A 25581-nucleotide genomic window follows, 5' to 3' on the forward strand; every position below is an offset into this window, starting at 1 on the left:
AATACTGCTCCTCCGTACATTTCTGACCTCATTAGCAAATACTCTCCTACTCGATCCCTACGTTCCTCCCATGGGCTAAGGCTCTCATCACTTCTTCCTTTTCCCGTCTACAAGATTTCACTCGAGCTGCCCCATATCTCTGGAATCTACTCCCAAAGAACCTTCAGCATTCACCCTCCCTCCCAACATTCAAGAAACATCTAAAAACCCACTTCTTCAGAGAAGCATATACCATCTTAGCTGCTAGAACTTCCTTGTCATCGATACAACCACCACAATACCTCTCACCCTTTCTCTGTGCCTTATGTTTGTCACCCCATTTCCCTCTAGACTGTAAGCTTGCGAGCAGGGCTCTCTCCACCAAATGTATCGGTTTGTCTGAGTCTGTCAATTCTTGTCTTGTCATACCCCTTGAATTTATGTATTGTATTAAGCGCTGCGTAAACTGTTGGCGCTATATAAATAAAGGATAATAATAATAATAATAATAATAATATATATATTCTCTAGAACTTAATAACAATACGGTAACGTGTTATCCTCTCTTCGGGTTTGTGGATATCGATACTAGAGCCCAAAGACAGACTTGGATTATGAATATTTTAATAACAAAAAGACAAAGATTACACAGTGCCACAATTACAAAAAAAACAAGACGTACAAAAGAAAAACAAAATGGCAAACAGTTCTTAAAACGATGGGACTTAAACACAGGACCCTCACTCACGAGAGAGAGAGAGTGAGTGTGTGTGTGTGTTAGTTAAATGGGGGTATAGGGTGTGTGTTAAATGGGGGCATAGGGCATTTCTGGAGTGGCGTTAAGGGGGCATTTAATAGAGCACTCTGCCTCCTGAAATGCCTTATACCTCCCTATATGCCACTCTGCCCCTTAATATGCCTTTTAACCCCCTAAATGGCAGAGTGGCATATAGGGGTATAAGGCATTTCTTGAGGCAGAGTGCTCTATACAATGCCTTTTAACTCCCTTAATGCCACTCTGCCTCCTGAAATGCCTTATACCTCCCTATATGCCACTCTGCCCCATAATATGCATTTTAACCCCCTAAATGCCAGAATGGGATATAGGGGTATAAGGCATTTCTGGAGGCAGAGTGGCACATAGGGGGTCAAAAGGCATACCATGGGGCACAGTGGCATATAGAGGGTTAAAAGGCATATCATGGGCCACAGTGCCATATTGGAGTGGCAAGCCTGGGGGCAGATGTGCGTAACTGGGGGACAGGTTGGAAAATACAAGAAATAAAAACAAAAAAAATATTTTTCTCAATCATAGCTTTTATTAAAAAAAATAGTTTACATGAATTAACATTTACTGGTAAAACTTTTTTCCTTTGGGGTCGTCTTATATTCAGGCTTTTTCTTTTTTTTTCTAAGTTAATATTCAGATTTTGGGGGGGTCGTCTTATAATCAGGGTCGTCTAATAATCGAGCAAATACGGTAGATATGGAATTCCTATAACTAAGGATCCTTATCAGTTAGGCCATGAATCACCACAGGGGTCCTGGGAAGATGACACCTCTTGCCAGAACAGATAAGGAGGGCATGTACAAAGAAACTGAGTTAGATCAACATTAGATTAACCCATTGAATGCTAACACAAAGGAATTAACCACCTCTGCTGGATTATCTTTCCATGTATCCACTACATTATATGAGTTAATCATTACAGTTATACTTCCGTATACTACAGTGCCGCCGAGGTTCCTGAGAGGCTGTATATCCCGTTGTCGTCGGCAACATTTCAACCTGTTGATCCAAGTCTTGTATGTCCGGTGACTATGGGGTGCCGATATATAGCTCAGGGTCCGGAGGATATCCTGTCCAAAAGGTAAGGCGATCGGTCAAAGGGACCCCGAGCGGCAGCAGTTCAAAGTTTCCCCGTGATGGACCGTGAGATACCTCCTATAGATTCCCGGCTGCTGGGGCTGCCAGGAGAGCTCTCCTGGCAGCCCCAGCGGCTGGGAATCTATAGGAGGGTTCTTCCCTGAACCACCCCTGGTCCGTGCCTCCACCACCCGTTGGGTATCTCCGTGCAACCTTGCTGTGGTCGGGCCGATGATGTCCGGGCTATACGGGGTTAAAAGTCCAGGGGCAGGGATAGGGTAGGACATGAGGCAGAACAAAGTACACACAAATAAACACTGTGACGGATCGTCCTGTGCCCCAGACTGGACACATCCGCCCGTCAGCTCCTTCACTCTCCCAGAAAGCGGACACTCTGTGGCTGTCCGAAGAAAGCAGTCACAGACCAGCACTTCCCTCAATCATTTTTTTGTATTTAAGTTTATTATACAAAACTGATTATGATAAAACAGACATCAACCTGTTTTAGCAGGAGTACAAAGATCGGTAATATTGGTACAGATAGACGATAAGCAGTACTGCGACGCAGCGCAGGGCAATACACGTTACAGTACGACTTCAGTTTATGGAAAGCTCAGTAGAAGCAGTGTACAATTACATTCCCAGACGTGGCACATATGGTTAGCACTTTAGTGGAACATAACCTGGGGAAATGGGGGGGGGGAGGGGGCCGAGGAGAACGGGGCTAGTCTTCAGCCTCTAGACTGTCCTTGAGAGAGTAGTCTCTCAGCAGGCTGTGGATAAGCCTGCGGCAGTCACGGACTGTGACCTGCTCCCTCCTCAGCACCAGGCGGTTCCTGGCAAACCATAAAGCGTCCTTTACGCAGCACATGAGGCGCCAAGCATCCTCAACGGCGCTCTCCGTGTGTGTTCCTGGGAAAAGTCCGTAAAGTACAGAGTGGTAGGACAGGTACTTTCTCTCGATAGAGTCCTTGAGATCCAGCTCCAGGGCTCTGAATAAGGCCTGTGCAAACGGGCACTGCCAGAACAAGTGAAGGGAAGTCTCCTCCTCCACAATGCACTGTGGGCAGTGTCTATATCTGCACAGCCCCCTGGCATGCATAAATGTCCTTAGGGGGAGGCCTCCCTGAATGGCCATCCATGCAATGTCTTTATGCCTGTTGGTTAGCCTGCTCGACGACACGTTAGCCCAGACAGTCTTGGCTGTGGCGTCGGGGAGCCCTGGGATGTTCTCGATAGTGTCTTTGGCTCTGAGCTTGTGGATCACACGGGGTAACCACAAGTCTGGTTTAACTCCCTCCAGTTGGTGCTCCCTTACAAATTTGCCCACGTCCGAGTAGAACCAGGGCATGGTCCAATTGTAAGGGATGGAGCTGTCCCACTTTTCCCACTTGAGCTGCCTCCACAGGGGCAGCAGGAAGAAGCGAGACATGGAGTTTCCAGCAGAGCCTTTCACTACGTCTCTGAGAGTCCTGCGCACGCAGTTGCACACAAAGAAGGTCCTCAGCATGGTAGGGATGTCAGGCACTCCTTTGCCTCCCTTGCCGGGTTCCTTGTACATCACTGCGCGCTTTACTCTGCCCATTTTGGAGCCCCAGATGAAGTGGAAAACCGCTCGGTTGATGGCTCGGTGGATGGTGACCAGCAGGGGCCATGCCTGAGCCACGTACTGCAGCACGGGAAGAATCTCGTTGCGCAGCACCAGCACTTTCCCTTCGATGGTAAGGTCTCTGAGGCTCCACAGCCCAAATTTCTGCTTTACCTTGTTGAGTCTCTCCTCCCAGATTTTCAGGGCCGCGCCATCTCTGCCGAACCAGACTCCCAGGATCTTTAGGAAGTCGGTTTTGACGGGAAACGGTATCGGCTCAGAAGTCAGGTCCCACTGCCCGAACAGCATGGTCTCCGACTTCCCGCAGTTGACCTTTGCGCCTGAAGCTCGGCTGAAGTCCTCGCACGTCTGGACGAGCGCTCTCACCGACCGGCGATCCGCGCAGAAGATGGTCACGTCGTCCATGTAGAGCGAGCACTTTATCTCTTTCTTGTCTCTGCCCGGCGCGGTGATCCCTCTGATCTCTGGATTCCGTCTGATGCACTCGGCGAAGAGCTCTATACAACAGACAAAAAGAAGAGGTGAGAGAGGGCAGCCTTGTCTGACCCCAGAGAGGACAGGGAAGGGGTCAGTCTTCCAGCCGTTCACCAGCACCGAGCTGCGGATATCAAGGTACATCAGGTTAGCGTAAGAGCAGAACATCTCCCCCAGCCCAAACCTCCGCAGTACCTGACCCATAAAACCATGAGACAGCCGATCAAATGCCTTCTCCTGGTCTAGGGTGACCAGAGCGGCACGGACGTTGCGGTCCTTGATGTAGTAGATCGTGTCCCTGATGAGGGCCAGGCTGTCCGCGATCCGGCGCCCTGGGATGCCGCAGGTCTGGTCGGGGTGGACGATCTGCCCGATGACTTTCTTCAACCTGGTGGCTAGTACCTTGGCGAGGATCTTGTAGTCCACGTTCAGGAGAGAGATGGGACGCCAATTTTTCAGGTCGCATCTGTCACGAACGCACTCTACTCCAAGCGTGCGCGTGACTTGGTTCTGGTGGTAAAAGGGCTAAAATTCACTATCTGTCTGCACTAGACCGGAAATAGCGATAAAAATACCAATATCCACCCTTAATACCACCCGCGATTAACTATAATGATATAGCAAATATCAAAATAACGCTGCCACCACCAAGACAATTTAGAAATGGGGTGTCTTGGTACCCCAAATGAATCAGACTATAAAAACCCACACAGTATATTTTAACACAATAATTATGTGATTCAAAATTACCAATAAAACGGTCTCTTCAGGTAACGTGAGTCTTTACCAGACAAACGCAGAACTTAATAAAGGAATATTTATTATGAATAAAAAAATCACAGTGCATACAAAAAAGATGATAAACAGATTATTTACACCAACAGATAAAATAAAAAGGAGAAATTACAGAAAACCTAACTACTCACTTAGATGGTCAAGTAACAGTTTTTCTGTCCGCAGGGCTCCGGCAAGGAAAGATGGCGACTTACTCAAAATTAGATCTTGGCCCCTAGTAAGCACACTGACCCATCTTCTCTCGTTAATTTTATACACTTTCCCAGTTCATCTCAAGTTTCCAAGCCGGCCCAGAGGTGGTATAAGCGGAGGGAAGGTGTACCATAAGTGACCTCCCCCTTGAGTAGTGGAAACATATCAGTCAAAATAACTTATTTTCATTTTATCGTCCCTCCTGTGCTCGCCACGGCAATAATTCATGCATTTATGAATTTCCTGTAAATTGTGAAGTCCATAGATATGTCGCACTTGCTACTTATGACTGAACATCATAGACTTCACAATTCCTTCCAAACCGTTTACGTTGCGCCGTCATGTTTGTACTCTTTGTGTAGGGTGCGCTTTCCCCGTTCTAGGTATGCACACAAGGAGGTATGATAATGAATATATGAGTTATTATTGATATGTGTTCGATATGACCTGGATATGAAATGGTTTTCCTGACTGCTAGTGGTCACTTAGCATATCAAAGAATCCAGTATCTATGAGGGGATACAGGCATATGGTCGTCTACATTTGAACCTAGACAAAACGGCAGCTCCACTGCAGGACCTAACACCCCGTAGAAGGCCCCGGTTGGAGTCCGAGCTTCAAAAGGACAAATTTATCACACAAGACCTTTTGGCACCACATGCCTTTACAATCAAATTAACCCCTCTAATACTGAAATTGGCCATACCATCTCTACCAGGTAGCAAGTCCATGTATGCACTACACAAGTTAGTGTGACACCTCCCCCAAATAAGATGGTGGCCCAGAGATTAAGCCACAAGCTTATCTCTGCGCCTACCTACTTTTTCCCTGGGAAACAGTTTCCGGCTAAGATAAAGTATTTCTTTGGGAAAACCCACTGTGACGGGACCGACCTGTACCCCGACTGGGTACGCCCGCCGAACGTTGCTTCCTTCGCCCCATGGCCACCGGGGCACCAGAGATTAACCCCTTCACTGTCTGTGGCTAGCCGAAACTGAGCTACACAGGGTGGCTATCATCCTGAAAAGGACAATACGCGATCATAGCAGAGAACACAGCTCTTCAGGAACCTCGGCCGTACTGTAGTATACCGAAGTATAGCAATACAGCACCCTACCGCCCTGATAAGGGCAGCGCCGAGGCTTACCTCAATAACAAGACAGGACTCGTAGTGAGGTAAAACAGGAACTCTCTTTATTACAAACACACAGAACTTATATACAATCTCCATTCACTGTGCACCAAACCCAACCCCCAATCCTATCAGCCACATCCCATCACAAATCCCATCAGCCACATCCCATCACAAATCCCATCAGCCACATCCCCTCACAAATCCCATCAGTATACAGGGGATGTATCTGGTGAGGGGATTAAGAGATACAATGGGTTCCCCCACATGTGTTATCCCCCCTGTAGTGCGGGTGCCGTCTGGGCAGATAGGGCTGTGCTGGCTGATTAAGAGCCCCAGCCGGATTATAGGATCGTCTCTTTGAAGGCTGGAGCTGCAGCCACATTCAAACCGGGTACACATAAATATAATAATAATAATAACAGTGACGATCAGACAGGGTTCGTCACATTACTCCCCTCTTGTGCAAACGTCCGGCAGACACAGCCAGATCCCTAACGTCTCTAGTCCTGCGGGGTAGGGAGAGCGGGCGTGCGGCCTCTGGGGCACCCTGGCAGCCCCATGTCAGTCACCCAGGCTCCTAGGCCTGGCCCGTAGTCAAAGGGTAAGAGGCCAGCCCAGAAGCCTCTCCAGTGGGCAGCCCTCTTTAGTCTCCTCTGCAGGCATGGGAGACCTTTCTCCAGGGCTTCCTTTCCCCTCTGGGCCCTCAGCCCAGACTCGGCTCCCTCCCAACCTGATGGAACCCTCCCATGGTTACCCTGACTACGGGCTTGTCCCGAGTCAGCTCCACATTCCCCCACCCAAACAACAAGAGCCCACTCCAAAGCAGCAGCAGTTTCACTTACCCCTACCTGGCTCTCCGAGCTGGGGCTCGTTTTGCCCACTGGACCATGCCGCTTGGGAGAAGTGCCGGTTGCCCTTCCTCCCATACTTGGTGACAGCCGCTGGGGAGGGTCGCCGCCTGTGCCCCCTCCCGGATGCTCGTGCTGGGGAGAGCCAGATAATGGGGGTGTAAGCTGTGGAGGGCAGAGGTCAGCGACTCTCTGCCCAGTTGCCAGTGCTTCTGCTGGTGCAGGGAACGGTGCTGGGCAGAGAACAGCGTCACTCTGCCCTGGGGCCAGCTCTTCCGCTGGTGGTTCCCTGGTAGCAGGTGGGGACCCTTCGCTGTGGGGCGGGCAGAGGCCAGCAGCACTCTGCCCTGTTGCCAGCGTTTCAGCCAGAGCGAGGATTGCTGGTGCAGGACAGAGGTCAGCGACTCTCTCTCCGGGTGCCAGCACTTCTGGTTGGTCCTCGTTAGCCGGCGGGAACACTGTGCTGGGGGATGAGCAGAGGCCAGCAGTACTCTGCCCCGTGGCCGGCTCTTCAGCCGGTCTGGCATTTTGCGGTGCTGGGCAGAGGATCGCGTCGCACTGACCTGGTGGGTCCCTGCTAGCAGGCAGGGACCTTTCACTGTGGGGCGAGCAGAGGCCAGCGGCACTCTGCCCCGGTGCCGGCGCTTCAGCCGGAGTAGGAGGGGCGCATGGTGCTGGGCAGAGAACAGCGTCCCTCTGCCCTGTTGCCGGCGTTTCAGCCAGAGCGAGGATTGCTGGTGCAGGACAGAGGTCAGCGACTCTCTCTCCTGGTGCCAGCACTTCTGGTTGGTCCTCGTTAGCCGGCGGAAACACTGTGCTGGGGGGTGAGCAGAGGCCAGCAGCACTCTGCCCCGTGGCCGGCTCTTCTGCCGGTCTGGCATTTTGCGGTGCTGGGCAGAGGATCGCGTCGCACTGCCCTGGTGGGTCCCTGCTAGCAGGCAGGGACATTTCACTGTGGGGCGGGCAGAGGCCAGCGGCACTCTGCCCCGCTGCCGGCGCTTCAGCCGGAGTAGGAGGGGCGCATGGTGCTGGGCAGAGAACAGCGTCTCTATGTCCTGTTGTCGGCGCTTCTGCCGCCTCTAGTGGAAACCCATAGACCGCTGCCTCAAATTCCGGCGACTGCATGCGTTCCATAATCGCCCGGAAGACTTCCTCCCAAAAGTGATTGCCCACTTTCACCTCTTCGGGCTCTGGCTGCAATACCAGGGGTAGAGTGGCTGAACCTTCAAGTCCGGAGGCTTGCCAATTACAGTGAGCGGCCTCCGGAGCTCGCTCTGTGACATCTGTCGGCTCACACTGCCGGGCGTAGCTCCCCTCGAACAGCGCCAAGTATTCTGCCTCGAGGCACCATTCTCTGTCTACTAGTCTCTCAAGGTCTTGGCTGAGTTCACTTGTTGCAGTGGGCGGCAGGGCTCTCCGGCGCTTGTCACTAATGTCCCACCATCGGTCCATGTTGCCATTGCCAAAGACACCCCTTTCCTCGAATGCTTCCCACAACAGGCCAGGCCCGCCAACATCCATCCCTTCCGGAGAATGGGGCTTTCTGGATTTTCGCTGCGGGCCTCGGGCTTCCCAGTATATGGCTCGGTACTCCTCTTCGAGCCCAATCTCCTGTCGGACCAGCCTCTCTAGCTCTGCAACCTCAACTGGAGACGCAGGTCCCCCGAACAAGTAGAGCCTCCCATTCACCTGGTCCCTGATTCGTTGTTCTAGGGTGGGCAGCTGTGTACCTTGGTGGGCGCTCCACTTTTCTAGGGCCGCTCTCCATCTCACGAGCCGGGCTCGGGTCCGTCTCTCAAACTCCCATACTGGAGTCTTCGATTCGAGGGTCTCGACTCCCCTCCAAGTCACCCCGCATCCCGGTGACTGTTCAATCCACTCCATCTGTGGATCCGTTTGGCTCTTCCTCGCCAGGGTATAACTTTGTTCTGCGGCTAGTTGCTTTGGTCCGCTCTGGTCTGGAAGGAGTAGATCCCACCGCTTGCCACCAATGTGACGGGACCGACCTGTACCCCGACTGGGTACGCCCGCCGAACGTTGCTTCCTTCGCCCCATGGCCACCGGGGCACCAGAGATTAACCCCTTCACTGTCTGTGGCTAGCCGAAACTGAGCTACACAGGGTGGCTATCGTCCTGAAAAGGACAATACGCGATCATAGCAGAGAACACAGCTCTTCAGGAACCTCGGCCGTACTGTAGTATACCGAAGTATAGCAATACAGCACCCTACCGCCCTGATAAGGGCAGCGCCGAGGCTTACCTCAATAACAAGACAGGACTCGTAGTGAGGTAAAACAGGAACTCTCTTTATTACAAACACACAGAACTTATATACAATCTCCATTCACTGTGCACCAAACCCAACCCCCAATCCTATCAGCCACATCCCATCACAAATCCCATCAGCCACATCCCATCACAAATCCCATCAGCCACATCCCCTCACAAATCCCATCAGTATACAGGGGATGTATCAGGTGAGGGGATTAAGAGATACAATGGGTTCCCCCACATGTGTTATCCCCCCTGTAGTGCGGGTGCCGTCTGGGCAGATAGGGCTGTGCTGGCTGATTAAGAGCCCCAGCCGGATTATAGGATCGTCTCTTTGAAGGCTGGAGCTGCAGCCACATTCAAACCGGGTACACATAAATATAATAATAATAATAACAGTGACGATCAGACAGGGTTCGTCACACCCACCCTACAGAAGGTACTTTTCAAAGCATCGGCTACGTTGTCTCCTCTGTTACAGGATAAGGCCATGGTCTCAGGGTACCCAGGGGCATAGTCCACCCCCCTAGTAACAGATTGGTTCTCCATGCGGCTCGGTATAGCTACAAGCCCCAACAAGTCTACTTGATGGGTAGCTAGGGTGTCTCGCCCTGGCTTCCCAAACCATGTAGGCCCTACGTGAGGGATAACAGAATGGTCACCAGTTTCACCCTCTCCCTTGTGTCCTGACATCGTAGTCCCACAGAATACGGGCACAGGTGCACAAAAGCCCTCTCTTTGTCCCCTATTCTGCTGCCAGGTTACCACAGCTATGGTTGAAACATCTGTCACTCCACCTGTTCCGCTCCAAGGATGCATACATACAGGACCCTGGGAACCAGCTAATCCTGACACAGAAGAACATTCACTCACCCTCTGCCCTTCTTCACAGGGTGGCCCCCTCACATTTTCGCACAGCACCTCAAACATCCCTGGTTCTGGCACAGATTCACTCTGCCCTCCCTCCCAGTGATGCGAAAACTTCAAATTCTCAAACGGCACCTCAGACACCCCTGGTTCTGGCACAGATTCGCTCTGCCCTCCCTCCCAGTGATGCAAAACCTCCACATTCTCACACAGTACCTCAGACACCCCTGGTTCTGGCACAGATTCGCTCTGCCCTCCCTCCCAGTGATGCAAAACCTCCACATTCTCACACAGTACCTCAGACACCCCTGGTTCTGGCACAGATTCGCTCTGCCCTCCCTCCCAGTGATGCAAAACCTTCACATTCTCCCACAGCACCTCAGACATTCTGGGTTCTAGCACAGGCAGACACGCACAACCTTTCTGCCCACTCTCCCCATGAGGCTGCCCTGGTACATTTTGATACACTGCCCTTTCTATGGTAGGGCCCCTAGAATACCTGGATAAATCAAAAGTGTCATCCTCCGGCATATATTTTGACAACAGCCTACCCAAATCAGTACCCAGTAACACATTAGTAGGAATGTTATCTGATACCCCCACATCTCTTACACCCTTCCCCGCTCCCCAATCCAAAAATACTCGTGCCATTGGCACTGCATGACGTACTTCCCCAATTCCCCGCACTGTTAAGTTCTTGCCAAGAATGAAGTCCTCAGAGCTCACTAGCTCTGGACGCACAAGAGTCACTTCTGCCCCCGTGTCTCTGAGCCCCACAGTTACCTTGTTTCCCACAGTCACAGGTTGCATATTCACATTGGGGGTGTTCTCAGCGCTGGAGACGAACAACACCGAAGATGGTGATTCTGAGGGGTGACCCACTCCTGTGGATGGAGTAGGATTTCTTTTCTCCGGGCAAGTAGCGCTAATGTGCCCCACTTTATTACAAATAAAACACCTGCGGCTATCCCCATACGTAGAAATGGCACTAGCTCCCCCTCTCCCTGAGGTAGAAACTGACACAGAAGATGGTACAGTAGACTGGGTGGTGGGAAGCCGTGGTGTAGTGGTCTTCCAGCTGGATGCTCCTGTAGAAAAACCTCTGCTCCGGTCCGATTGTGCTCGGTTGGCAGTGTGGAAATCCGCCAGCTCACCCGCTTCCAGTGCTGTCTTGGGCTCCCGGTCCAGTAGCCATTCTTGTACATTGGCTGGGCACAGCTGCAAAAACTGTTCCTTGATGATCAGATCTTCCAAACTTTCTAAGGTTGTAATCTCCAGCCCTCTAGTCCACTGCCGGAAGGCCGTCGTCAGGTGTCCCACAACTGCAGTGTAGCTCTCTGTGGAACGCTTTTGCAAAGTCCGGAATTTCTTTCGGTACACCTCAGGGGTAAGGTTGTACCGTCTCTGCAGTGCAGCCTTAATTGCCTCATAGTCCTGGTCAGATTCTGCTGGTAGCTCTGCAAATGCTTCCAGTGCAGGACCTCTGAGACCAGGGGTGAGGTACTTTGCCCACTGGTCCTTTGGCAATTGGTACTGCCTGCAAACCTTTTCAAAACTGCGCAGAAAAACATCCAGATCCCCATCTTTGTCCAAAGTGGGAAAATTCTCTGCACGTGGTTTGGGTGCAGAAGAGTCTCTTGAAACCACACTGATAGGTGAGGCACTTAACCTCTCCAACTCTGCCAGTTTTAGTTCATGCTCTCTTGCCGCCTGGCGCTCTGCAGCTTCCCTCTCTCTCTCGGCCAGGCGCTCTGCAGTCTCTCTCTCAGCCTGGCGCTCTGCAGCTTCCCTCTCTCTCTCAGCCAGGCGCTCTGCAGTCTCTCTCTCAGCCTGGCGCTCTGCAGCTTCCTGATATTTAAGGATAAGCTGCAGTCTGAGGTTTGCATCTGCTGGGTCCACGTATTTGAAAACAGTTTGCAGATAAGAGTCCAAGGGATCTCCAGATCTTGGCACATCACCGACATAAGCTGCAGGTATCTCCAGCGTGACCATGCCTCCCTCAGAAGTGTTTGCAGCATCACTTTGCGCTGCTTGTTGCATATCATAGTCCACAAGCGCTTGGATAAGTTCATCCTTTGATTTTCCCCGGATGGGAATACATTGTTCACGGCAACGTTGCTCCAGAGCACTCTTGGACTGTGTTTGGTATTCCATTTATCACACCGGCCCAAACAAATGATAGCAAAAGAAAAGAAAACAAAAGGGGGGGGGACTGTTGAGGTGTAAATATACTAAGTATGCACTGAGTTCAGCCTTTGGAAATTGAGAGACAATTTCTTTTCAGTGTCTGGATTACCTAGCAAATCCAGTAACACTGAAATCTGGTACAGAGAAAGATGGAAAAATCTTTTTAACTATCCCACCGCTATGCCACCAATTTGTCACGAACGCACTCTACTCCAAGCGTGCGCGTGACTTGGTTCTGGTGGTAAAAGGGTTAAAATTCACTATCTGTCTGCACTAGACCGAAAATAGTGATAAAAATACAAATATCCACCCTTACTACCACCCGCACTTAACTATAATGATATAACAAATATCAAAATAACGCTGCCACCACCAAGACAATTTAGAAATGGGGTGCCTTGGTACCCCAAGCGAACCAGACTAAAAAAACCCACACAGTATATTTTAACACAAAAATTACGTGATTTAAAATTACCAATAAAATGGTCAAAACAGGTAACGTGAGTCTTTACCAGACAAAGGCAGAACTTAATAAAGGAATATTTATTATGAACAAAAAATCACAGTGCATACACAAAAAGATGATAAACAGATTATTTACACCAACAGATACAAATAAAAAGGAGAAAATTACAGAAAACCTAACTACTCACTTAGATGGTCAAGTAACAGTTTTTCTGTCCGTAGGGCTCCGGCAAGGAAAGATGGCAACTTACTCAAAATTAGATCTTGGCCCCTAGTAAGCACAATGACCCATCTTCTCTCGTTAATTTTATACACTTTCCCAGTTCATCTCGAGTTTCCAAGCCGGCCCAGAGGTGGTATAAGCGGAGGGAAGGTGTACCATAAGTGACCTCCCCCTTGTGTGGTGGAAACATATCAGTCCAAATAATTTATATTCATTTTATCGTCCCTCCTGTGCTCGCCACAGCCATAATTCATACATTTATGAATTTCCTGTAAATTGTGAAGTCCATAGATATGTCACACTAGCTACTTATGACTAAACATCATAGACTTCACAATTCCTTCCAAACTGGTTAAGTGGCGCTGCCATGTTTGTACTCTTTTTGTAGGGTGCGCTTTCCCCGTTCTAGGTTTGCACACAAGGAGGTATGATAATGAATATATAAGTTATTATTGATATGTGTTTGATATTGTGACGGCCCCGGGTTAATCGGTACCGTCTGTAATAATTATTGTTTGTGATACCTGCATTTCCCAGTATATGTTGTGATTATGGTGTGTGCTTTTGTTCCCCTTGTTTGCTACCCTGTCCCGGTGCCACATGTCCTGCCCCCTCCCTCCTTACACAGACTACAGTAGAGACACCCTACTGTGCTGAGTGCTAATGCTCAGTCATATGCAAAGGAGGGCAGGATGTAATTCCCTTGTGTCTATTGGACGCAATTCCCTTGTGTCTATTGGACGCAATTCCCTTGTGTGTCTATTGGACGTAACTCAATCCCTTGTACTGTTTAAATGCCCCTGTGTTCCCAACTAAAGAGAGTTCCTGTTTTACCTCACTACGAGTCCTGTCTTGTTATTGAGGTAAGCCTCGGCGCTGCCCTTATTAGGGCGGTAGGGTGCTGTATTGCTATACTTCAGTATACTACAGTACGGCCGAGGTTCCTGAAGAGCTGTGTTCTCTGCTATGATCGCGTATTGTCCTTTTCAGGACGATAGCCACCCTGTGTAGCTCAGTTTCGGCTAGCCACAGACAGTGAAGGGGTTAATCTCTGGTGCCCCGGTGGCCATGGGGCGAAGGAAGCAACGTTCGGCGGGCGTACCCAGTCGGGGTACAGGTCGGTCCCGTCACAGATATGACCTGGATATGAAATGGTTTTCTTGACTGCTAGTGGTCACTTAGCATATCAAAGAATCCAGTATCTATGAGGGGATACAGGCATATGGTGAAGGACTCGGCTAGCAGATTTAAAGGCACTGCCTCCCTGTGAAATTTCACACCTTGCAGAGGGCCTTGGTTGGAGTCCCAGCTTCAAAAGACCAATTTATCTAAAAAGACCTTTTGGCGCCACATGCCTATACAATCGAATTAACCCCTCACATACTGAAATTGGCTGTGCCATCTCTACCGGGTAGCCAGTCCGTGTACGTACTACACCGGTTGGTGTGACATGAGGGTTCTGTGTTTAAGTCCCATCGTTTTAAGAACTGTTTGCCATTTTGGTTTTCTTTTGTACTTCTTGTTTTTTTGTAATTGCAGCACTGTGTAATCTTTGTCTTTTTGTTATTAAAATATTCATAATCCAAGTCTGTCTTTGGGCTCTAGTCAGGGCCAGCCTTAGGGGTGTGCGACCTCTGTGGCCGGGACTTAAATTAAACCATTGTTTTTTTAGTTTGTTTGTTTTTTTTTTAACTTTATTTAACATCCTCCATGTTAAATACACTTTTTAACTTTATTTAACATATTTAACAACAAAAAAAAACCCCAATTTTTTAATTTAAGTCCTGGGCAGGGGCGCCGAGCGACTCTTGTGAAGTTTTCAGCAACCGCTCGGTGCCCCTCACTCTCCGTGACTCCGTCCGGTGCCGGCGTTTCATGCTGAGCACCAAAATATGATGTCATATTCCAGCGCTCAGCTGTGAACATGCACCGCGGCAGATGGACGCCTCCCGCTCCCACCGCAGGACTCAACAAGGTAAGTAAGGATAATGAGAAGTAGTGAGATGGGGGGGAGGGGAAGGCAGTGAGATGGGGCGGGGGGGAGGCCGTGAGAAGGGGCAGAGGTGGTAGATAGTGAGAAGGGGCAGAGGTGGTTGATAGTGTGAAGGGGCAGAGGTGGTAGATAGTGATAAAGGGGGAGAGGGGATAGATAGTGAGAAAGGGGAGATTCGTGACAAGATTTGTTTTCCTTTCTTTTTGGGGGATGGGGGGGACGTCAGAGGAGTAGTCCGCACAGGGCGCCAGAACACCTAAGCCGGCAAATACGTGGTGGGTTGTTATATACATAGAGAGATAAATGTTCTAGTTCGGATTTCTCACAAATCCGGTATCAAAATCGTGAGTGGTGGCAGACTACCTGAGGGGATAAAGGCAGGATTTGGGGGTTCATTTGGTATAACTGATGCCTTGTTAAGTGGTGAAGATAGTAAATACAGAGGCCTGGTGCTATTAACCACTTCATGCCCAGGGCCGGCCTTTGGGGTGTGCGACCGCACAGGGCGCCACACTCCAGGGGGCGCCGCTGCGGGGTCCGCCGCCGCCGCGGAGTCCTCCTCCGCCGCCGCGGAGTCCTCCTCCGCCGCCGCGGGGTCCTCCTCCGCCGCCGCCGCGGGGTCCTCCTCCGCCGCCGCCGCGGGGTCCGCTTCCGCCCCCTCTGCACCTAAATGAAAACGTTGTTTTTTTTTGTTCTATGTTAAATAGTAGAGGAGTAGTTTGCACAGGGCGCCGGAACACCTAAGGCCGGCTCTGTTCATGCCCACACCCTCCACACCGTCACAGCTTGGCAAGCAGTCCTGACCGTGACAAATGTGGTGTCAGTGGTGGGATAACTAAAAGATTTTCCATCTTTTTCTGTACCAGATTTCAGTGTTGCCGGATTTGCTAGTTAATCCAGGCACTAAAAAGAAATTGTTTCTCAATTTCCAAAGGCTGAACTCAGTGCATACTTAGTGTGACGGATCGTCCTGTGCCCCAGACTGGACACATCCGCCCGTCAGCTCCTTCCCTCTCCCAGTAAGCGGACACGCTGTGGCTGTCCGAAGAAAGCAGTCACAGACCAGCACTTCCCTCAATCATGAGACAGAACTTCATGCTTTGAGGTTAAAAACAGAACTCCCTTTATTACAAACACACAGAACTTATATACAATCTCCATTCACTGTGCACCAAACCCAACCCCCAATCCCATCAGTCACATCCCATCACAAATCCCATCGGTACACAGGGGATGTATCAGGTGAGGGGATTAAGGGATACAATGGGTTCCCCCACCTGTGTTATCCCCCCCTGTAGTGCGGGTGCCGTCTGGGCAGATAGGGCTGTGCTGGCTGATTAAGAGCCCCAGCCGGATTATAGGATCGTCTCTTTGAAGGCTGGAGCTGCAGCCACATTCAAACCGGCTACACATAAATATAATAATAATAATAACAGTGAAGACCAGACATGGTTCGTCACACTTAGTATATTTTCACCTCAACAGTGTGATGGAGTGCTACCCACAGATTATGGACCCTGCCTCCCTCCCCTGGCGAGTGGGACTGTTGTCCTCGTCTGGGGGGTTAAAAGGCCACATTTGAGAGGTGTGCATTTTTCAAATTGGAAATGTGACGTGTGGTCGCTGCCCCCCGTGTTATCTGGGACATTGTTGAACCCGGCCAATTCAATTTACCCATCGAATCATATGTTTTAAAAAAAACACTAGATAACCCATGGACATTTAACATGCTAGCATTTTAACTCTTTCCACGCAATCATTGTCTGACACCGGCCAAACCATTCTTTTCCCTGGAAATGTTGGCCAGTAATATATAGTGGAGGTGGGGACCCCATTGTATTGTTAATCACTTTAATGGCCCTATTGCCCCTGGGAGTCCAAATTACCCAGATTAAGGGGGCGGTTCTGTAGCCGTTGTAATCCAATACCTGACTGTTTATGTTAATGTTCGCTTTGCTGGCTATATCTAGCCATGTGTGTAAAAAATAAAGTGTTCTTCATTTTTATATACCCTACACTGCTAGTGACTGGGGAATCTGGGAAGGGCGAGTTGTCCAAGGCTAAGGGAGCACAAGTCAGCGGAGGTAGTCGGTCGTACTAGCCAGCTCTGTGACATTACTGACATGGAACGACAAAATATTTTCACAGGAATGCAGGGGTAACTGGGGCCTGATCAGAGAATTAAAGAAGAGTCTGGGCATCTGTCTGCCTTTACTAACTGTTACGGAGCTGGCTAGTCCGACCGACTACCTCCGCTGTCTTGTGCTCCCTTAGCCTGGGACAACACTCTTTCCCCGGTTCCCCAGTCACTCGCCGAGACTCAGTGTAGGGTAAAACCAAACGAAGACTGATTTATTTCTCACACACAGGACTGGATATATCCAGCAAAACACACATTTACATAAAACAAGATATTGGGAAACAAACCGCCCTCTTAATCTGCCTTAAACAGGGGCAGTAACGGGATTAACAATACAATAGGTGGGGGGGAGACTGATTTATACAACATTAAACATCAAAGAATGGTGGTCACTCCCTGGTGGCAGATCCTGGCTGTCTGCTGGAGATAATCCCCTCAGCCAGTGATGGATGATACTGCTGGGGGTAGCCACAGAAGTCTCTACAAACCCAGGGCCCATAGTCAATAGGGAGGAGGCTGGCAGTCAGGCTTCTCCAGTGGCCCCAGTGATGGAGGCTTCCGTCACACTAACTATGGCATAACTTTTACAGTAAATCAAAGAAATACCATTGGGAAGCGACAATGAATATATATATGACAAATATGCCACAATTATATAATACTGTAACAGAATACATTAACATACTCTGCAGCACTGTATATAGTATGTCAGTGTAATTTATTATCCATTACTTAGTTGTCGAACAATACTACTACTCTGAGCCATCACATATAAATGGAACTAACTTTATTTATATATATAATACATTGCTGGTATAAATACACATTATGAGGCCAGGAAGCGGTGGGAAGGGGGCCCCTGAGTGGAAGTCCGGATGCTTTGGGAGGGGGGGGGGCCCTGAGTGGAAGTCTGGATGCTTTGGGAGGGGGGGCCCGAGTGGCAGTCCGGAATCCTTGGGTGGGGGGCCCCCGAGGGGCAGTCTGGAGTCCTTGGGAGGGGGGGATCCCAAGTGGCAGTCTGGAATCCTTGGGAGGGGGCCCCCGAGTGGCCGTTCAGAAGCTGTGGGAGGGGGGCCCATGAGTGGCAGTCCAGAAGCTGTGGGAGGGGGTCCCCCAGTGGCAGTCTGGAATCCTTGGGAGTGGGAGGTGGGCCCCCGCGTGGCAGTCTGGAATCCTTGGGAGGTGGGCCCCCACGTGGCAGTCTGGAATCCTTGGGAGGGGGGCCCCTGAGTGACCATCAGGAAACTGTGGGAGGGGGCCCCCGAGTGGCAGTTCAGAAGCTGTGGGAGGGGGGTCCCTGAGTGGCAGTCCGGAAGCTGTGGGAGGGGGGCCCCCAAGTGGCAGTCTGGAATCCTTGGGAGGGGGGCCCCGAGTGGCAGTCCGAAAGCAGTTTGAGGGGGTCCCCCCATTGGCCGTTTGGAGGGGGCCCCGGGTGGCCCCCTGGAATCCTTGGGATGTGGGCCCCCAAATGGCAGTCTGGAAGCTGTGGGTGGGGGCCCCGAGTGGCCTTCTGGAGGGGGGGGCCGAGTGGCCGTCAGGAAGCTGTGGGAGAGTGGCCCCCGCGTGGCAGTCAATCATCCGAGTCGCAGTCAGGGAGCTGTGTGAGCTTTTTCAATCCGCACGGAGAAGCATCCCCTCCTGTTACTGACAATTAAAGGAACGTTCGGCACCCTCTCCTCGCCGGCATTCATTTATCACAACACCAAGTCAATGAACGCCTGGACAGCTGCCAAACCGCAACCAATCAATAGACCGGGACTGCTGCCAAACCGCAACAAGAACACCGGGACTGCTGCCAAACCGCAACAAGAAACCGGGACTGCTGCCAAACCACAACAAGAACACCGGGACTGCTGCCAAAGCCATCAAAGTACTCAACAAGAACAACAAGAAATTAAATACCTAAGGAGCGGGACTCGGCTCCCTATTCAAGGCAGGAATCCATTTAAAATGTTATTTAAAAAATATATTAAAAATGTAATTTCACGTCCATCCGCTCTCTCCCTCCTCCAACTTTTTCTTGCCTTGAGCAGATCTGGGATCTCCAGAAGACACAAGAAAGGAAGGGGTTGATCCAAACAGACACTCGGGGGAGGGGCTAGGAGAATGAGAGAGGAAGTATACGGCTAGATAGTCCCTCCCCTGTCTCTGTATTGGTGCCGGCTGCTGAAGAGGAAGCCCCGCCCTCTTCAGTAAGTCTGGTGCCGGCTCCCCCTTTCACAAATATACAGGCTTCGAAGGGCTGATTACAGGGCAGGGGGAGGGGGGCACGCTAGTCCTTGTCAACTCTGCTGCTCTGGGCCCCCAATATTAACGTATAGTCATAAGTCAGTCTGTGTGTTACTATACAGAGGTCATGGTGTGTGTTTTATACAGAGGTCAGGGGGTTTTGTATAGAAGTCAGGCTGTGTGTTATTATACAGAGGTCAGTCTATATGATCATAGATGTAAAGCTGTGTTTTACAGAGTTCACACACACACACAATTCACAAGGATCTTTCCTGTTATTTCCCCTTTCTAGTTCTATACACTCGCACTCACGTTAAAGAAATAGTATATACATCATTAATACACAGTGGTGCATGCACACAAACACATTCTCACGCTTAACCCTTTCCTCACTAACGTATGCTCACGCGCAGGGCCGGCCCAAGGCAAAATGCCGCCCCCCCCTTATCTACCCTTCCTCTCCCTCCGTCCCTCCCCCCCTTGTACTTACCTTTCGGCAGTCCTGTATAAATATTAGGCTATTCTTAAATAATAATAAATGATTGGGTTATATAAATTTATAGATTAAGTTTAAGGGTAAATTAATCTTTAATAGGTGATACCGTATTAAATAATTTATTGTATTAATTATCTGTATTCATTATTTTATTTATTTATTATTTCACACCTCTTGGGTGCTGTTCCCTGGCAGTTTTTTGGGGTTTTTTTGGGGGGGGGGGCTGCACGGTGAAAGAAATTCAACTGCTTTGGAGTTAGATTCTATAATTAGAAGTGTGATGAGACGTTTACGCGCAAACGGGAAATATATTTTCCTTTCAAACCCCCCTCTCCCTGACTGCAAATCCAGCGATGCCCCGGCGATCGGCAGCATGGGGAGGTTTCAGAAACGGCGTCCAATCATAGGCTCGCAGGCTACTGCTCATGAACCAATGAATGTGCGGCAGCTCGTCTATAAAAGCCAAACTTCTGGCGGTTTAACCCCGTGTTTAAGTGCGATTTGAACTGTTTTGTGGTGGGATCCAGGCATTGAGATGGCCGAGACAGCTCCTTCCCCGGCGCCTCCGCCGGCAGAAACCTCTTCCAAGAAGAAACAGCCGAAGAAGCCGGCAGCTGCAAAAAGCCGTCCTGTGAAGTCCGGTCCCAGTGTCTCCGAGCTGATTGTGAAAGCGGTCTCTGCGTCCAAGGAGCGCAGCGGAGTGTCTCTCGCAGCTCTTAAAAAAGCACTCGCTGCTGGCGGCTACGACGTAGAAAAGAATAACAGCCGCCTGAAGCTCGCTCTCAAGGGTCTGGTGTCTAAAGAGACCCTGATCCAGCTGAAAGGAAGCGGTGCCTCTGGCTCTTTCAAGCTGAACAAGAAGCAGCTGGAGAGCAGAGAGAAGACATCAAAGAAGAAGGAAACTTCCGTAAAGCCTAAAAAAGTAGCCCCTAAGAAGGTTGTGAAGTCGCCCAAGAAAGCCCCTGCAGGAGTGAAGAAAAGCCCGAAAAAGATCAAGAAACCGTCGGCCGCTGCCAAGAGTCCCAAGAAGCCTAAGGTTGTTAAAGCGAAGAAAGCTGGCAAGAGCCCAGCTAAGAAGGCCACAAAGCCCAAGGCTGCCAAAAGCCCCGCTAAACCCAAGGCTGCCAAAAGCCCCGCTAAGCCCAAGGCAGCCAAAAGCCCCGCTAAGCCCAAGGCTAAAAAGGCAGCCTCCAAAAAGTGAGAAGGGGGGGCGTGGGTTTTGCAGCGCCTCTGGTGTGTGCTTTCCCACTTAATTCTTCACACAAAAGGTTCTTTTCAGAACCATCATATCCTCCGAAAAAAGAAAAAGCGTTTAATCACCGGCCGCGGCTATGTGGGCCACCCGCTGAAAGCCTAGCCCCATACTTGTGTGTTATGCATGGATTCACATATTCGGCCAGCGCTCTCGCTCGGAGCCCTGTCCGTAACATAATAGAGATAAGGGCGGGCTTAAAGATTGTGCTTTGCCGTTACTCGCTATGCCCAGCCGGGGACTCGGCCGCTTAACGGCTCGCTCGATAGTGGGATAACGGTGTGAGATATTTCAAGCTTGGGCGCGAGCAACAGGGTTAATTTCATGCATGCGAAGGGAAACACAAAACACAAGCTCGTTTGAGTGACAATGTGGTGGCTCTTAAAAGAGCCTTTGTGGGAGGGTGAGGGGGAAATCGCGTTCGCCAACACCACGTTTATTTAAGCACGTTCACCTCTGATCCTGCGAGCCAGCTGAATGTCTTTTGGCATGATAGTAACCCGCTTAGCGTGAATAGCGCACAAATTGGTGTCTTCGAAAAGCCCCACGAGGTAAGCCTCGCTGGCTTCCTGGAGAGCCATAACAGCAGAACTCTGGAAGCGTAGATCGGTTTTGAAATCTTGAGCAATCTCACGGACCAGCCGCTGGAAAGGCAGCTTTCTGATAAGCAACTCCGTAGACTTCTGGTAACGGCGGATTTCCCTAAGAGCTACGGTGCCCGGGCGGTAGCGATGTGGCTTCTTCACACCACCGGTAGCTGGAGCGCTTTTCCTCGCAGCTTTGGTCGCCAGCTGCTTCCGAGGAGCTTTTCCTCCGGTGGACTTACGGGCTGTCTGCTTGGTGCGAGCCATGCTGGTGCGTGCAGATCTGATTCACCGTCAAATACAACGTAATTGTAACGATTCTGCGAACAACTCAAGCCCTTTATAGAGTAGAGGTGAATGTGATTGGATACGCTTAATCACGCCCCTCTTTTTCATAGGCTAGGACGATGGTTTGAAAAAGCCAGCCTTTGATCAAGAGGCTTCGGTGTGGAGAGTTATCTTTTTTTTTTATTTATTTAAATTAAATGCTCGAATCGGTCATTTATTCGTTAGCTGCGGTTCTTTTTTTATTTAGTTCTTCTCCTATCTTTTGGTCAGCCTCCTACCTAGTGAACCTGTGTACTGGCTGACCGTTAACAGTGATACGGCGAAAGCTAAAAGCCCGCCTTTATCTTGGTCTCCGTTTGGCGTTTATTTACAGCGATATGCTGCCACCTAGTGGTAAATGAGGGATCGTCGAAAGCGATCACGTGGCGGTGAGGGAGGCAAAAGCATTAAGGTTTTTGATATTCCTAAATAGCCAATCGGTGGCTGAGGCACGTTTGGAAGCTTCTCCAGCCAACCAATGAGAAGCATATATTCAAAAAGCAACACCCCCTTGAGGCAGCATGGTGCGGTTCCCCATCAGGTCCGTCCAGTACGCATAAAAGAAAGCGGGCCGGCCGTAGGCGAGTATTGTGCTGTGGAGCTCGTGGAGTAAACGCGATAATGTCTGGCCGTGGCAAAGGAGGTAAGGGACTCGGGAAAGGTGGCGCAAAGAGGCACAGGAAGGTGCTTCGGGATAACATCCAGGGGATCACAAAGCCTGCTATCCGCCGTTTGGCTCGCAGAGGAGGTGTAAAGCGTATCTCTGGGCTGATCTATGAGGAGACCCGTGGTGTGCTCAAAGTGTTTTTGGAGAATGTGATTCGTGACGCGGTCACTTATACTGAGCATGCCAAGAGGAAAACCGTTACCGCTATGGACGTGGTGTATGCCTTGAAACGCCAAGGCCGTACTCTGTACGGTTTCGGAGGTTAAGCTTGTTCACTCGTGACCCTGAAACACCCAACGGCTCTTTTCAGAGCCACCCACACCCTCTCTTAGGCTATGATCATGCTGTCCCAGAGTCTGCCCGCGCTTTTCTATGCACGCCTTGAAATTACCAGCTTGGCAGTGGCTGGGTCTGGCTATAGATTGAGCTACTGGCAGAACATGTGCTGAGATCGGCAGCTGGTGTCCTCCAAAGGCTGGCCTCGCTTGAATGGGGGCTGACACGTCCCAGGGGTAATAGGCGCCGTATGTGGTAGTTATCTGAATTCTGTATGTCCCAGTATGTGTGTGTTTGTTATTATGACTTTGTCGTCCCCTCATGTCTTATCCTGTTTTCAGGACAATAGACCCACGATGTAGCTCAGCTTAGGCCAGCCGCAGTGTTAAAGGAGCCCCTTCTCTCTGCAACGCTGGTTCTGTCTGACTGTGAAGGGGTTAATCTCTTGGGTCCCAGCAGGAGAAATCAGCGATTAGCTGGAATACCCAATCAGAGTACAGATCGTTGCCATTACAGGAGCCCCTTCACCTTGGGCTCCTCTTGCCAAGCAGTCTGGTCGATGGGCACAACACCCCAGCTGATCTGGAGGAGGGAGGAGCACATTTCAATGCTCACAAATGCTCTTCCCAGAGCTAGCAGTCCAACAAAAGAGGCTACATAATTCACATAGCTCTGAGACAGACCGTGTGGGTGGCTCTCAAAAGAGCCTTTGTTTAAAGAGAGAGAACAAAGAACTTTACTTGGCGCTGGTGTACTTGGTAACAGCCTTGGTGCCCTCTGACACAGCGTGCTTGGCCAGCTCTCCAGGAAGGAGGAGGCGTACAGCAGTCTGAATCTCCCGAGAAGTGATAGTGGAGCGCTTGTTGTAATGGGCTAGGCGTGAAGCTTCCCCAGCAATGCGCTCAAATATATCACTGACAAACGAGTTCATGATGCCCATGGCCTTGGAGGAAATGCCAGTGTCGGGATGCACCTGCTTCAGTACCTTATAGACATAGATCGCGTAGCTTTCCTTTCTGCTCTTCTTGCGTTTCTTCCCATCTTTTTTCTGGGTCTTCGTAACGGCTTTCTTAGAGCCTTTTTTCGGAGCAGGGGCAGATTTCGCTGGATCAGGCATCGCGTCTGCTTTCCTTTTAACACCTAACACAAGTAAACGTGATGAATACTGAAGTGTTACTGCGCCGGGCCCTTCCTTTTATAGGCACCGCATGCAAATAAGGCCGTTCTGCTGTCTCGCTTCCGATTCGATGAGGTTGTCACGTGTGAAGATGCGGCCGCCCATAAACCGCAGTGCCTACACCGATTGGTGTCTCAGACTATTTCCACCCGATTGGCTGTTTTGAAAAGGAACCAATCAGTGACGAATAGCGTCACGGGGGAAGCTACAAATAGCTGGGTAAGTGAGCGGCGTTTCTTTGTACCATACTACTTAGGCAAGTATCTGCGCGGTCATTTGTTGAGTCGAGATATGTCTGGCAGAGGAAAACAAGGCGGAAAAGTTCGTGCTAAGGCGAAGACACGTTCTTCTCGAGCTGGTCTGCAGTTCCCTGTCGGCCGTGTGCATAGGCTTCTTCGCAAGGGTAATTATGCCGAGAGAGTAGGAGCCGGCGCACCCGTGTATCTGGCAGCGGTGTTGGAGTATCTGACTGCTGAGATATTGGAGTTGGCTGGTAACGCTGCACGCGATAACAAAAAGACCCGTATCATTCCTCGCCACCTGCAACTCGCCGTTCGTAACGACGAGGAGCTCAATAAGCTGCTCGGAGGGGTCACCATTGCTCAGGGAGGTGTTCTACCCAACATCCAGGCGGTGCTCTTGCCCAAGAAGACAGAGAGCCACAAGCCTGCCAAGAGCAAGTGAGTGCGGTAATCGGTAACTACAGGGCAATTGGCCAACACCACCAAAGGCTCTTTTCAGAGCCACCCATAATCTCTGGAACAAGCTATATCTGTCTTGCTATAAACTTGCTGCAAACTTCTTTATAGGCAACTGCTTTCCACTGCAGTTTTTCAGCCTGATGTTTAGTTGCTGAGCTTCACGGTGGCTAAACACCATTCATACAAACTACACCATACACCCTACCCCGTTTCAGGGCTAAAATTCGAGGCAAAGCTGCCAGCACTTACACGGATAAATATGCTTCTCAAGAAAGGTGGGTGGGCAAGTGCTACCACACGGTGGCAGCATTGCATAAGAAATTGTGGTTTACCGCAAATTAATGTGGCAGAAGCCGGGGAATCCCTCAGCTGTGTGATGATCGTGTAGCTGGCAATGGTCTGGGGAGCGTATTAATGAATTTGATAATCACTGAGAGAGAGCCGTGAGTAGCTCCACTGTAGACATCTCCCTTGCCTCTGAAAGCTTAATTGCCAAGAAGGAATTAACCCTTCATATACCCCAAAGTAGTGATGCGAAGTTCGGATCAGTAAAGTGAATCGGATCATTTCGAGTCGGTCATTGAAATGATCCGATTCATGATCCGAATCTTTTGCCCAGTCCTTCCCTGCAGTCAAACTAACGATTGGCCCCGCCCCTTTCATTAGCGTCAATGAACCCTCCTGGCTGCCTACTCTAGCGATGTCACTGAAGGAAGAGAATCGTTCAGAGATTCAAACCATTCAGAGAATATCACTGACACCACACTTTTATAAATAAATACATTAATAATCTTCACTGCCCCCAGGATTTAGACTCCCCTTAGATT

At 50.2% G+C, this 25581-nt stretch overlaps 5 protein-coding genes across 5 annotated transcripts; 3 read left to right on the forward strand and 2 right to left on the reverse strand.

Annotated features, from left to right (window-relative positions):
• Window positions 1-20262: 20262 nt before the first annotated feature.
• LOC128469433 (histone H1B-like) lies at window positions 20263-21057 on the forward strand. The gene has a single exon (XM_053451256.1). The coding sequence runs from the start codon at window positions 20306-20308 to the stop codon at window positions 20969-20971; it is 666 nt and encodes a 221-aa protein (XP_053307231.1). The 5' UTR covers window positions 20263-20305; the 3' UTR covers window positions 20972-21057.
• A 291-nt stretch (window positions 21058-21348) lies between these two features.
• LOC128469437 (histone H3) lies at window positions 21349-21877 on the reverse strand. The gene has a single exon (XM_053451259.1). It carries the CDS (start codon window positions 21871-21873, stop codon window positions 21463-21465), a length of 411 nt encoding a protein of 136 aa, XP_053307234.1. The 5' UTR covers window positions 21874-21877; the 3' UTR covers window positions 21349-21462.
• Window positions 21878-22528: 651 nt separating this feature from the next.
• LOC128469442 (histone H4) lies at window positions 22529-22876 on the forward strand. Its single transcript, XM_053451263.1, has one exon. The coding sequence runs from the start codon at window positions 22555-22557 to the stop codon at window positions 22864-22866; it is 312 nt and encodes a 103-aa protein (XP_053307238.1). The 5' UTR covers window positions 22529-22554; the 3' UTR covers window positions 22867-22876.
• Window positions 22877-23575: 699 nt separating this feature from the next.
• Window positions 23576-24039, reverse strand: LOC128468623 (histone H2B 1.1-like). The gene has a single exon (XM_053450374.1). It carries the CDS (start codon window positions 23991-23993, stop codon window positions 23613-23615), a length of 381 nt encoding a protein of 126 aa, XP_053306349.1. The 5' UTR covers window positions 23994-24039; the 3' UTR covers window positions 23576-23612.
• A 289-nt stretch (window positions 24040-24328) lies between these two features.
• Window positions 24329-24851, forward strand: LOC128469308 (histone H2A type 2-B-like). The gene has a single exon (XM_053451127.1). It carries the CDS (start codon window positions 24345-24347, stop codon window positions 24735-24737), a length of 393 nt encoding a protein of 130 aa, XP_053307102.1. The 5' UTR covers window positions 24329-24344; the 3' UTR covers window positions 24738-24851.
• The last annotated feature ends 730 nt before the right edge of the window (window positions 24852-25581 follow it).

This window comes from Spea bombifrons, chromosome 11 (assembly GCF_027358695.1).
Source record: "Spea bombifrons isolate aSpeBom1 chromosome 11, aSpeBom1.2.pri, whole genome shotgun sequence".
Lineage (NCBI taxonomy): Eukaryota > Metazoa > Chordata > Amphibia > Anura > Pelobatidae > Spea > Spea bombifrons.

What these genes read in the sequence shown, in the direction of transcription:
- LOC128469433 (XM_053451256.1), top strand. Translation starts at nt 20,306, where the DNA reads ATGGCCGAGACAGCTCCTTCCCCGGCGCCTCCGCCGGCAGAAACCTCT.
- LOC128469437 (XM_053451259.1), bottom strand. Translation starts at nt 21,873, where the DNA reads ATGGCTCGCACCAAGCAGACAGCCCGTAAGTCCACCGGAGGAAAAGCT.
- LOC128469442 (XM_053451263.1), top strand. Translation starts at nt 22,555, where the DNA reads ATGTCTGGCCGTGGCAAAGGAGGTAAGGGACTCGGGAAAGGTGGCGCA.
- LOC128468623 (XM_053450374.1), bottom strand. Translation starts at nt 23,993, where the DNA reads ATGCCTGATCCAGCGAAATCTGCCCCTGCTCCGAAAAAAGGCTCTAAG.
- LOC128469308 (XM_053451127.1), top strand. Translation starts at nt 24,345, where the DNA reads ATGTCTGGCAGAGGAAAACAAGGCGGAAAAGTTCGTGCTAAGGCGAAG.